General features: G+C 56.8%; 4 protein-coding genes across 4 annotated transcripts, besides 6 other annotated features; 2 read left to right on the forward strand and 2 right to left on the reverse strand.

The window, feature by feature from the left end:
• The first annotated feature begins 152 nt into the window (after positions 1-152).
• Positions 153-187: a tandem repeat.
• A 481-nt stretch (positions 188-668) lies between these two features.
• Positions 669-3548, reverse strand: EKO05_0011244 (Ribosome-releasing factor 2, mitochondrial; the record flags this gene model as incomplete). Its single annotated transcript, XM_038944364.2, has 3 exons — positions 669-3106; positions 3154-3214; positions 3267-3548. The coding sequence occupies 3 exons, from the start codon at positions 3546-3548 to the stop codon at positions 669-671; spliced, it is 2781 nt and encodes a 926-aa protein (XP_038792433.2).
• A 97-nt stretch (positions 3549-3645) lies between these two features.
• On the forward strand, positions 3646-5568 carry EKO05_0011245 (Vacuolar protein sorting-associated protein 17; the record flags this gene model as incomplete). The annotated part of the gene is made up of 3 exons (XM_038944298.1): positions 3646-4143; positions 4194-4647; positions 4697-5568. 3 exons carry the CDS (start codon positions 3646-3648, stop codon positions 5566-5568), a joined length of 1824 nt encoding a protein of 607 aa, XP_038792434.1.
• Positions 3732-3777: a tandem repeat.
• Positions 3894-3931: a tandem repeat.
• Positions 3997-4067: a tandem repeat.
• A 52-nt stretch (positions 5569-5620) lies between the features above and the next one.
• Positions 5621-5640: a tandem repeat.
• Positions 5641-5655: 15 nt separating this feature from the next.
• Positions 5656-5681: a tandem repeat.
• A 66-nt stretch (positions 5682-5747) lies between these two features.
• On the reverse strand, positions 5748-7957 carry EKO05_0011246 (Sorting nexin, cytoplasm-to-vacuole targeting pathway/endosomal sorting; the record flags this gene model as incomplete). The annotated part of the gene is made up of 6 exons (XM_038944354.1): positions 5748-5876; positions 5931-6044; positions 6099-7169; positions 7233-7499; positions 7547-7803; positions 7864-7957. The coding sequence occupies 6 exons, from the start codon at positions 7955-7957 to the stop codon at positions 5748-5750; spliced, it is 1932 nt and encodes a 643-aa protein (XP_038792435.1).
• Positions 7958-9098: 1141 nt separating this feature from the next.
• On the forward strand, positions 9099-11113 carry EKO05_0011247 (uncharacterized protein; the record flags this gene model as incomplete). Its single annotated transcript, XM_038944328.2, has 4 exons — positions 9099-9424; positions 9503-10407; positions 10460-10881; positions 10934-11113. The coding sequence occupies 4 exons, from the start codon at positions 9099-9101 to the stop codon at positions 11111-11113; spliced, it is 1833 nt and encodes a 610-aa protein (XP_038792436.2).
• Positions 11114-12028: the final 915 nt, after the last annotated feature.

Below are 12028 nucleotides of genomic sequence, written 5' to 3' on the forward strand. Positions count from 1 at the left end.
TGTCACGCAGTGTGTCGTGTAGTGACGGCAGTACGATGCCCAGAGTGAAGCTCGAGGAAGCGAAGCTCGTGGAATGGAGTAACGGCGCATACTGTCGCTCCTCGCGTTGTCTCCTCTCGTGCTGTCTTGTTTCGTCTGGTGAGTTGATATCGATCTCAATCACAATCTCAATCTCAATCTCAATCTCTGAACGCATCAGCTTCATACACTCCGCTACTCATTCATTCACTTACTCAATTATTCCCCTCCACCTCCCCTCCCCTGTGCTGCTCCCGCAGCACGACAAATTCAGCGTCGACAGCGCGCCCGCAGCTGGTGTACAGACAGTACGCGAAGAAGCAGACAAACGCCGTGACGAGCAGGAGGACGAGGACGATTGCGTGAGAGGGCTTGAGTGGCATCTTGTTCTGGGTTCGAGTTGGCGTTGAGTTGGGGGGTGCGGGTGGCGAGGTGAGCGGAGAGGGGAGAAGAAGTGTGAGGATGGGAGGGAATGGGGAGGTGAAGAGAGGGGTGGATGAGATTGTCGGTCACGTTGGTTACTTGCTTTCACCTTGCGCTGCGCCGAGGAGTCGGGGGGATTTGAAGACCCGTTGTTTGGGGTCTCGTATCGTGCGTGTTATACGTTCTTGTTGTACACTCTATATGCACTCGTTAAATGGAAAACACTGCTAAAACTCCCTCATGCTATCCAACACGTCCTTCTGCCGCTGCGACCCCATCTTCTCGAACCCGTCGACGCTCATCACGAACGTGGCGCGCCCGCCCGTCAGCGCACGCAGGTGGTTCAAGTACCCCACCATCTCCTTCAGCGGCACCCGCGCCACGATCTGCCGCTGGCTGTCTGCGAGTCCACTGCTCATGTCGCCTGTGCCGCTCGCGAACGGATCGGGCGGCGTGTAGATCAGGTTCGGATCGATGCGTGGCAGATCCTCCGTGGACGTCGAGGTAGCGATGGACTCGGTGCCGTCGAGGGAAAGCACCTGTCCACCCCGCGCAGACGAGATGTCCTGCACCACAGCGCCGAGGGAGGATTCGTGCACGAATATTGTCACGTTCATGACAGGCTCCATGAATGAGGGTGGGCTTGCGGCGATCGAGGTGCGTAGGCTTGCATTCACGGCTGCGCGCGTTGCCATCGACAGCGCGGTGGGCGTTGTTTCTGGGAAGAGCGTTGCGCCGGCGTCGAGGTCGATGCGGACGCGTGTGTTGGCGACGGGGAAGCCGTTGAAGGGACCGCGGGCCAGGGCTGCGGAGGCGCCGGCTTGGAAGGAGTGAAGGATGCCTGGGAGCGAGAGGTGGGGTGGAATGTGAGCTTTGTGAGAAGCAGAGTCGTGGCGGGAGAGCCTAGGGTGGGAGATGGACAGCTTGTTGTTGTCGGGGAGGGTGAACGTCGTCTCGAAAGGGCCATCTTCAATCTCTGTCTCGACCTGGGTACCGGGAACGATCATGCTGTCATCCAAGGGCTCGACCGAGGCTGTGATGCTCGCCTTGGCTTGTTTCCCTGCAATAGGTTTGTCGAGCTCGTAAGTGTACGGTGATGTCGCTGAAGTGATGGTCTCGCGATACCCGATCTCGATCTTGCCTATGCGCGCCTTGGCTTTGAAGTCGTTGAGAAGACGGTCGCGTGCGATCTCGAGATGCAGGTCGCCCATGCCTGCAAGATGCGTCTGCCCCGACTCTTCATCGATGGAGAGGTGCAAGCTAGGATCTTCACGTAGCAGTATCGCCAGACTCTCGTGGACGTGCTTCTGCTCGCTAAGGCTGTGTGGTTCAATACTTGTAAAGAAGACAGGTGGTGGTACGTTGATGGGTCTCAGCTGCAGGGTGTTCAGCCCGCCTGGAGGAGTTCCCTTCATCTGCAGGCCTCTGTACACTATCAGTGTATCGCCAGTCCTTGCGTGCTTGAGGCCTGTGATCACGCCAATCTGGCCAGGCCCGATGCTGTCGACCTCTACAGCATCGTTGGCATACATCTTGAGCAGACGTGGCGCGCGTTCGGCGAGTCCCAGGTTTGTGTTGTAGAGAGTTGCGCCCTTGTCCAGAGACCCAGAGTAGACGCGCACGTACACCAGCACACCTCGTTTGGTGTCGTTGACCACCTTGAAGGCCAGGGCACAAGCTGCGAGATTCTTGACGTCAGGAACCGCCAAATCTTTCGACTGTTGTGGCTTCTTGGCCGCTTTCGCAGGTTGGGCGGCTGCTGATGCGGTAAGGAGAGTGGATAAAGTGCTGCTCTGGCCTGAGATGCTGATCTCTGGATCTGGGCGCTCGAGAGGTGACGGAAGCAAGTCGACGGTCGCATCCAGCAGGGGTTGAACACCGATATTGCGGAAGCTGGCACCTGCGAAGACTGGTATAACAGTCTGACTGCTCTGTAGCACTAGCCGTCGAAGCGACTGCCAGACCAGCAAGGCCGGTATGGCCAGGTGGTCTTCATCGTGTTCCAGGAAGGCCTCGACCATGGCATCGTCGTGCTCGCTCAGAATCTCGACCAGAGCAATTCTGGCCTTCCTGATCTCTTGAGCGAACTTTGCATCGGTCTTGTCGAGCTCTTCTAGACCAAACGCCTGGATGGCTCTCCCGTCTCCTCCTAGCTGCCACAGCATACCGCGGAGGTTGACGACATCGCCGACACCGACAAAGTCTCCATTGCCACCTTGCCACCACGGAATCTGACAGATAGCAGGCCAGCCATGGAGCCGGACGCCGATCTCTTTCACGGTCCTCGCAAAGGCAGCACCAACTCGGTCAAGCTTGTTGACGAAGATGATTCTGGGGATGCGGTAGTTGCCAGCCTGGGTCCAGACTTTCTCAGTTTGGGCCTCCACGCCAGCCACGCCGTCCAGAATGCAGACAGCCCCGTCTAACACACGGAGAGAGCGCAGGACCTCAAATGTAAAGTCTGCGTGGCCAGGCGTGTCGATCAAGTTTACATTGTGCGGGAATGTTGAAGGAGAGAGGGAGTCAAATGATTCAGGTGCTTGAGGAGGCTTTGGGCCTGGTTCCTGTGGTGGCCAATGGAAGGTGATTGCTGCAGACTGAATGGTGATTCCACGGGCTCGTTCAGCAGGCAGAAAGTCGGTCACCGTGGATCCCTCGTCGACATCTACAACGTTTAGAATGTGCATTGAAGATACGCAACGCCATGCCTACCTCCTATTCGTCGCGTGTAGCCACTGTAGTAGAGCATGCGCTCTGTTGTCGTTGTCTTTCCCTGTTCACCAGTCAGCGAGTGCCCCCGTCCAGGCATCAACAAGACGACTCACTGCATCGATGTGGGCGACAATGCCGATGTTACGGGTGGTCTGTGACAGGAGGTCTGCGTGAGGTGTCTGGGTGGAGAGCAGCCTCCGTGGCGCCTTCACATCACGCCGGACGACTCGACGAGCACAACGCGCCCATCCAACCCACATGCCAAAGTCTGTACTGGAGTGTAGGTGGTGGGCACTGGACGGTGGGATGCAGGCAGCACGTGATGAGCAGATGATGCACTGATGCAGCTGTCCAGGGCCGCGCCTTGCCCGATGATGGCAAGGGCCGCCAAGCATGTGGGTGAGCAGGGAGCAGGCACGGCCGAGGAGCGCTCGACGACGTCAACAGGCAGCAACAGCAGCGCGGTGAAGCCAGCTGCTCGCCTCTCCCACCATGGACTACTCCAACAACGACACCGAGTACCCGGGCGGCTCCAGCCCGTGGGCCTCGTCGCCGCAGCACAATCGCGCGCCGTTCGGCCAGCCTCCCACCAGCGACCTCCCCTCCTCCCCGCTGCCTCCGCCCGCGTCTCCGTACGGCCAGGACTCCGGGCAATATGGATACATCGGCGACCACACCCAGCAGAGCCGCCCGGGCGCTGCTTCGACGGACAACGGCGAGCCCTACCGCTCTGCGCAACAGCAGCCGCAACAGCCGCCGCAGCCGCCGCAGCCGCCGCCCGGCCAGGATGCGCCGCAGCTCCCCCAGCACCCCAACGCGCCCCAGCAGGCTCCGGAGCCCGGCCAGCAGCCCCAGCAGCCCCAGCAGCCCCAGCGATACCACGCATCTCGCCCCCAGCGCCAGCAGCAGCAGCACTACAAGCTCCAGGCAAAGGTCACGGGACTCGAGCGCAACGGCAAGAAGGACCCCATAATACGCTTCGACGTCTACGTACGTGCACAACGCGCCGCTGCGGCTTTTGCTGTGCTGACCAGCCCCAGACCAACCTGCCCAAGTTCAGGACCACCCAGTTCCGCGACGTGCGACGAGTGCACACCGAGTTCGTGAAGCTCGGCGAGCACCTGATCTCGGCCTGTCCCGAGGCCATCGTGCCCGCAGTGCCGCCAGCCACGACATCTGCAGGCGCGGGAACCGACGAAGATGAGGCGCGCTTGAAGGCGGCCGTACAGCGGTGGCTGAACGTCGTCTGCAGCAACGACATTCTCATCCGCGACGAGGAGATGGTCTTCTTTGTCGAGAGCGACTTTGGATACAGCCCCGTGGTGCGGAGGAAGCAACCCGCGACCGGCGTTCGCCGCAAGGTCATCAAGCAGTTTGCGCCGCCTCCAGACGACACCCCAGAGCTCGCCGCTGCCCGTCCGATTGTGAAGGCCTTCTACCTGGGCACAATGGAGGCCGAGCAGAAGGTCGAGAAGGTCGTCAAGCACAGGAGAAGTAGGTGGCCCAAGTACGTGCCTTGAGAGGGGACGCTAACACGACGCAGACCTTGGTGTTGCCGAGTCGGACCTTGGTGCCAAGTTCGCCGCACTGCACGCCCAGGAGACGCACGTAGGACTGGCCCACGCCTACAAGAAGCTGGGCAAGGTCATCCAAGCCACCGGCGACTTCCACGCCGCCCAAGGCACAGCCGAAGCAACCACCCTCGGCGACCCCCTCCAATACCACAGCAGCGACGCCTTCATTGCTAAAGAGACCCTCACGAACCGCCACATCCTGCTCCGCGAGCTCCTTCAAGCGCAATCAGCCACCAAATCAAAGCTTTCAGCCGCCGACAGACTGAAGGCTAGCTCCAGCGTCAAGCGCGACAAGGTCGACGAAGCCATCGCCCAGCTCGACGAAGCCCGTAGCCACGAACAATACCTGACCTCGAAAGCGCAACGCGTGACCGCAAACCTGCTCCAGGAGCAGAGGAAATGGTTCGACCGCACTGCAGCCGACATGCGCCAGGCGATCCGCGAGTATGTCATTCGCGAAATCGAAGCCGAGCGCCGCACACTGGCTACCCTCGAGTCTGTCCGCCCAGACATACGCGCCATCGACGGCAGCGGCGGTCTCTCGAGGCTGGGCCGCGAAGCTCATCCCACCCAGCGCCGCGTCTCGCTCGCAAACTCCCAAGGCCCCAAGGGCGATGCGTGGTCCGGCGTGCCGCGGCGACCGGGCGATGGGCTGAACAGGAGCGTGAGCGGCAGCATTCCTGCCGCGCTCCCCGAGGGGGACGAAGAGGACGAGGAGGAGTCGGAACATGGACGCAAGCGCGCATCGAGCAAAGCAGCGAGTACCACGGCAGGCGAGGAGGACGATGACCGCATTGACGCCAAGAACGCAGCGAGCCGACTGGCGACCACGACTTTCTAGCAGCAGGTTCGTGACAGGCAGGGCTGAAACGAAACGTAGGATGGGATAGGAGAGCAGCAGCAGCAGCAGCAGTATACCAATCCAGACCAAGCAAGCAAGCAAGCAAGCAAGCATTCACTGCATTGATGATACTATGTGTTCCAATGCAAGCCAACCCTATTACAGTATTACACGCCCATCTACACGTCGTTTGCAGTCCGCGGATACTCGTCCGCCGGGTGCTGGATATTATTGGCTTCGGCCCTTGCTTCCTCCCAAGCCGCTTTGTTGCGTTTCGCCCAGTCGATGTGGCACTGTGCGAATTCCATCTACACGTTGATTAGTCCCAGCGACATGCCATTGAACGAGTGGTGGGCACATACCATGTAGCGGCGCAAGTCGTTTTCCTTTTCTTCCTGGAATCGGCGGAGGTCTTTCATGACGCCGGAGCTGGCGTCTTTGGTGTCTTTTTCTGCGACGCCCAGGGCTTGCTCGAGCTGCACGGGGATTAGCCTGCTGGCCTTCTGATTCTGCATGTATCAAACACTCACCTGCACCAGACTGTCTCTCGTCTTGCCGATCTGATCCCGCCTGGTCTTCTCTGGATCGACATCCGCCATACCTCGGAATGCATGTGTGATGGAGCCAAATAGCTTGTTTGTGACAAAGTTCCCACTGGCTGTCTTCTTGTGCAAGCTGCCTGGGTGCGAGTTGAGGTCCGGGCTATCTGGTGCTCCTTGGTGACTCGACGGCGGTGATCCATCGCCATGCGTAGGCGGGAAATCCGAATCGATTGACGCCCGGTCAACCTCTGCGCTTCGCCTGGGCTCGGAGTTGTCGCTGCGTTGCGAGCTGTGCGAAGTTGCACGACTCCGTGTAGGGGGTTGGTGGCCGACGCCGCTGAGGTGCTGCTCAAGGCGCTTGGATTCTGCTTCGCTGCGCTCGAGAGATTCAAGGAGGTTCCGCTTCTTCTCGAGTTCGTCTTTGGTCATGTCTTCTTGTATCCGCTTCAGGATGCGGTATTTCAAGACAGCTCGAACGACCCCAGCAAACTGTGCGCTTTCGCGCATGGGTTCGGCGAAACTTGCGCTGAGGGAAGAGGATAACTCGGTCGTGGACACGTAGGTAGAGTCGACCGCCTGCCCAGTCTTTTCTATCGCGGCGGCAAGCGATTGTGACTGTTCCGATAGCGAGAAGGCATTGAAGCGCGCGCCCAGATCTGCCATATCGTCGCCCCAGGCCGACAAGTGGGTGAGCAATCGCCTGTTGACCTTCTCCATTGGCCCTTGCAGCAGATGTTCCAGCTCTTTTGATGATTGCTCGAAGTTGACAAAGTATGGATCCAGCTCCTCTTCTGACAAATCGCGCGACTCTGGAGGGAATCGTCCAAAGACCTGTGGCCCAGGTGTTGTATGCGCAGCGGCCGAAGGGAGGGCGGCGTGACTCGGTGGTGATGTGGGCGTACCAGAGCTGGATGTAGGACCGGAAGACTTCAGCTTGGCAGATGAGGATGGGACAGGGAGATAGCTGTGCGCTTGACTGGGGTTCGCGGTATCCAGCGGCGGTGCTTTCAGGATCTGCTTGGGGATGTTGGCGACCGGCGCACTGCTCAGTACCTCGTTCTGGGGGTGTTTGTTAGTTTTTTTTTTTTGGAAATAGATTCAGTGTCAGCAGAAGCTACCCACCCAGCTCGTGTGTGGGTCGAGGAATCGCCAGAAGACACCGTCCTCCATGACTTCCTTCATAGCCCTACATCGGTTGAGGAAGACTGCCAGCATGCGCTTCCTCAGCTCTATGATGCCAGCATCCTCCTTTGCTTTTGTCGGCCGTGCAGCGTAGTCTGCCATGGAATGCTTCTCGGGGATCGGAGGTATGATGAGGGTTGGGTGCAGGCTGACCAGCGTCGCTCGTAACGAAGCGAACTCGGAGTACCTGCGCTTTACTTCGAGGCCCTGTACCAGCATTAGCTACTTCCTATGCTTGGGCAAGTGTATCGTACGCCGCAGCTGATTGTGTATTGTATGAAGTTGACGTTGTCTTTCCCTGCCTCGGTGATGAGGATAAGCTGCCCTGGGTTCTCGTACAGCCATTGCTCCACGCGCGCGTCGTAGCCCCCTTTCTTGGGCGCAACAGGCTCTTCGCTCTGCTGGTCCTCGTCGTAGTCGATATCGCTCATGTCTCTCTGCGCGACATATTCGGGCGAATCCTGCGCGGGGGACGAGGCCTCGGAGGGCGGCGTTGCCGGTCGATAGGGTACTGCAGCGTGGTCAGCTCAAAGCCCGGTTCGAGATCCAGCATTGGGGGTTGAAGCCGTACAGGCAGCAGGGGAGGCTAGCCCAGTCACATCGGAGGTATTGGAATCATGGCGGGCAAAGGACCCGTACGGATTGTTATCCTCGTCGTCCCACATGGCGGGGTAGAGCCGGTTTGAAGAGAACGGGAAACTTTGGCGCCGTGGTGTTGTACGGGAAGCCAGAAAAGTGTTTGGCGGCGTGGAGGGCGCAAGCTATTCTGGGCTTTGCTGGTGGAGTCGTGAGCTTCAGGCACCGGGCACCGGGTGCAGTGACAGAGTGACGTCGGCAGATCTCCCATGCACGGGGCAAGCGCTACCGGAAACCCCAGCCACTCCACATGCTCAACCACAGCCATCGATCCTGATTGATATCACAAGATGCTTGTATTGCTGTCCACTTCCGCCATCTCTACACATGCGTCAAGGGCAGGCTCGAGGTGCTGGGTATACGCACCGGCTACGGCTAGTCGATCTTCTATCACTATGCATGAATGATCGTGGAGCAAGCTGTGAGAGCGTTTCTATAGCACCGGCAGCTGTGTATTCCATATGCTCATCGATAGTAGCGCGTTTCGGTCCTTGTGAGCCGTGACAGAGATTATGGTTTGGCTTGCATTTCCTATTCACCGCTGTTAAATGCGTGTCGATTCTCAGCGCACGTGGCACATGTGACAGACTCTCTTTCTGCAAGATCTTCTTACGATTTCATGCTTTACGGCCTCGTTTTCAATCAGACTTCGAGATGTCTCATAAGGTGCACTTCAGGAGATAGCCAAGCCTCCACATTTCTCACCATGATGGCCCTACTTGCCAGACACAAAAGTCACAAACCAGACTGCCTCCACACACCTACCCTTGTCAGCCAAACTCTTACATCTCGACATTTTAATTCAACTGCTGTTGATATCGACCCTGCTGTTTCATGTTTGGTCAAGCTTCACGGTCGCCTCGTCTTCCACATTGCAGTAGTGAAGAGATGCTCTACCAAACCGGTCTCGACGCCTGTATTGAAGGCATCGAGAACCTTCCAGTCGACAAACGGCAGAAACAGAGTGGTACATGCGAGCTCCTTTACCTTGGCCTTCTCCAAAGCTTACTGCGCATCACAGATGGGTACTTTGTCGTCAAAACTTTTGCCAAGCGCACGGTGACCTCACCGGCAACAGTGGATAGCTCTTACTTCGTCCCGTCGCCTCCACTCTCACCTCAACGCCTTATCTGGTCATTACCTCCACCTTAATCGCTGTCTAGTACCACCATGAATCAAACTCCACTACATGGTGGTCCAGCTCGCAGCAGCTCTGGTCAGTTCAGTCACCAAGATGCGAGATCTCCACAGAATGCGAGGTCTTCACAAGACGCTCGAAGCAACTTTGCGGTGCAGCCTGCCGCTGACGTGGGCACCGTCAAACTCAAGAAGAAAGTGGTCAAGATCGTGAGCGCTGCTGGCCCAGCACCTAGCGCGTCTCTTCCAAAGACACCTCCGGCAGCCCCAGCTTCGTCGCCGGTCATGACTTCGCTACCAACTTCAGTCTCTTCGACTGCTCTTGGCTTCGCCCAAGCACAGCGAATAGTAACCAACGAGTATGTACACGATCACCCTCGATCAAATCTTTGCTATGACAGCCCGCATTGCTTCAGATGACTGACAACAGCTGCCAGAAATGAGAGAACAGAAGCCACCAGGCCTGCTGTGAAGCCTAGCTCAAGAACTGCCGCAACAGCGCTTCCACCCTCAAAGATCGATCTGCCTCCGCCCTCTCTGGAGGACATGTATGCGCGACTGTCAGGTGCATCTTCTACCATTCTGTCCAGGCCGGCGAAAGAGCTCTCGCCCGCTGCACCAGACAAGTCGATGTTCTCGTTCGAGGACCGCTTGGATATCAGCACAGCTGCAGTACAAGCTTCGGCTCCCTCAAGCGATCGGGTGGACCTTCAACGTCTCCGAGACCAGCCTAGAGAACCTCAATCGACTCTCTTGGTGCAACAAACACTACCTTCCATTAATTGGCATGACAGTTCCCAAGACGAGCAAGAGTATCTGCGTAAAGCTGCAGAGTACATTGGTGCACTTCCTCCCAGCATTGATAACATTGCACAGAGCATCAAGACCGTTTCGAACAAGCTTCACGTCTCTTATGCCCCAGCGCGGACCAAACTCCAGCCAGTGGAAGTCGAAAAATTGTGTGCACGTTACGTCTTCGCTGTGGTGACATACGTCAACAACAAGGTTAACCTCAGCCCAGAACCTATAGCTGCAGACTTCGTCATGAGAACGCTACACAAAAACAATGGTAACTTCCTCCGACTTTGTGCTGTTCTGGTTGAGGGCAATTACATCGCCCTTGACAGCCTAGAGCATGTCGCCGGTCTATGCAAGAATATCCTCGATGTACTGCCGAAGGCGGAAGGCCCATTGAGTGCGCAACCGAACACTGCTGGAGCTGATGTGTCTAAACCGAACACAGCTACGACAAATGCCCGTCCCACAAGCGCCGCAAAGGTGGCATCAGCCGATCCGCTCGACGGTATGAAAGCCTGGCCTTCCCAAGAGAGGCGTGAACACAGTATGTTCTAGAATGAGACTGCAGACTCATTGACGATGCTGACAAGATATAGGTGCTGTATACCGTACTTGTGTCCTGAAGGGCGTGTCCGGCGTCAAGTCTCTGAACGAGCTGCAGGCCCTTGTGTGGGGCGGCAGGCTCGAGTCAATCTCCATGCCAGAGACTGGATCGGAGCACGCCCTAATCAAGTTCCTCACGCCAAAAGCCTGCCAGAATTATCTTGATGCCACTGAGAACGGAATCGAGGTCTATGGTGGCACAAAGAAGACGATCGTCTTTGTGGACAAGCAGCCAGGGCCAAGTTCCATTAATGACGTGATTCAAAACTGCATTGACGGAGATGCATCTCGTTGCGTTCGAGCTACTGGCGCCGACAACGACTGGTCAGATGTAGCTCTGTTCAACCTTGCACGTGGCAAACAACAAGTCAAAAGAGACGTTGATCGCATCAAGCAGGGCAAAACGGCGCGTGGAGTAAGTACATTGTGGCGTACATCATCTGAACCCTTGACTAAGACCAACACAGCACCACTTCATCGAGTTTCGCTTCGGCAACATCTACCACGCTCTCAACTTCAAACGCTACCTCATGGATGATGAAGAATGGGAGCACTGTTCGATCGGTTACGCTCCGGATCCATGCGAACTTGCGCGTGGCGTGCACTATAAGGATGCAGACGAGGCAAACGGCGGCATTTTCGCTTGAACGCCGCGATAGTAGGGATAGGACTACCAGTTTTGGTTCGCGATGTTCAAGTACTGCTTCAGGCTTCAAGCGTAAAGGGACGTTTGAGTACAACGTGTATCTCGATCGGCTAAAAAAAACTTGTCCAGCCAAACTGTCAGACTGCTGCAACGTCAGCGACAGATACTAAAAACCCGTGGTGTTGTACATGAAAAATACAGTCGATATCCTCTATGGGCTGCCTCAAATCGCCTCCCAGAGACCGCGGTCTTGGTGCAACTAGGGTCATAGCAACGGAAGCCAGTGCCTCTCCAGCATCGGCTCTGACCCAAGTCCTTTTTGCTGGATGTACAGGTGGAGCCGATGCGTGCTACGCTCCCCGCATTTTGGAAGATGCACTAAAATAGCCTAGCCAGCAACGTTTATTATACCATGTTCTTCGACCACCTGCAAAAACTGCCAGAGAATACTGCTGACAATCTTGTACGTTTTCGAAAAGCATGAGAGCTGAACACAAGAGTGATGTTCATCTCATAGGTAACGGCCTTACAACAGTACAACCCAGAGACCTTTCATACCACTCTGATCATGTGCAGTTCCGAACTTGGTAAAGCTTTATCGCGATTTGCTGCTTAACTAGAGCATTTCTGAGATCGCTCGATCTTTGGCACTGAGCTGAGCCGTAAACTCGCTGACCGTTAGGGCTGGGTGGCGCGCAGGGCAAGCCGTCCTGCGAAGCTAAAAGTAAGATAACCTCGTGTGAATTAGGCTGGATGAGGCTAACATTAAGCGCGAAAGGTTACCAAGTCAGGCTTGAAATTTTCGCTCTGGCTTCCTGTATTGGATGGCTTTAGTCTCTTGAGTCCAGCTGTTCTTGTCCTACGTTAGTCGGGCTTGTGCGTTTTGGAGGCTCGAGTCCTGCAAGCCTTCGATAGT

This window comes from Ascochyta rabiei, chromosome 22, assembly GCF_004011695.2.
Source record: "Ascochyta rabiei chromosome 22, complete sequence".
NCBI lineage: Eukaryota > Fungi > Ascomycota > Dothideomycetes > Pleosporales > Didymellaceae > Ascochyta > Ascochyta rabiei.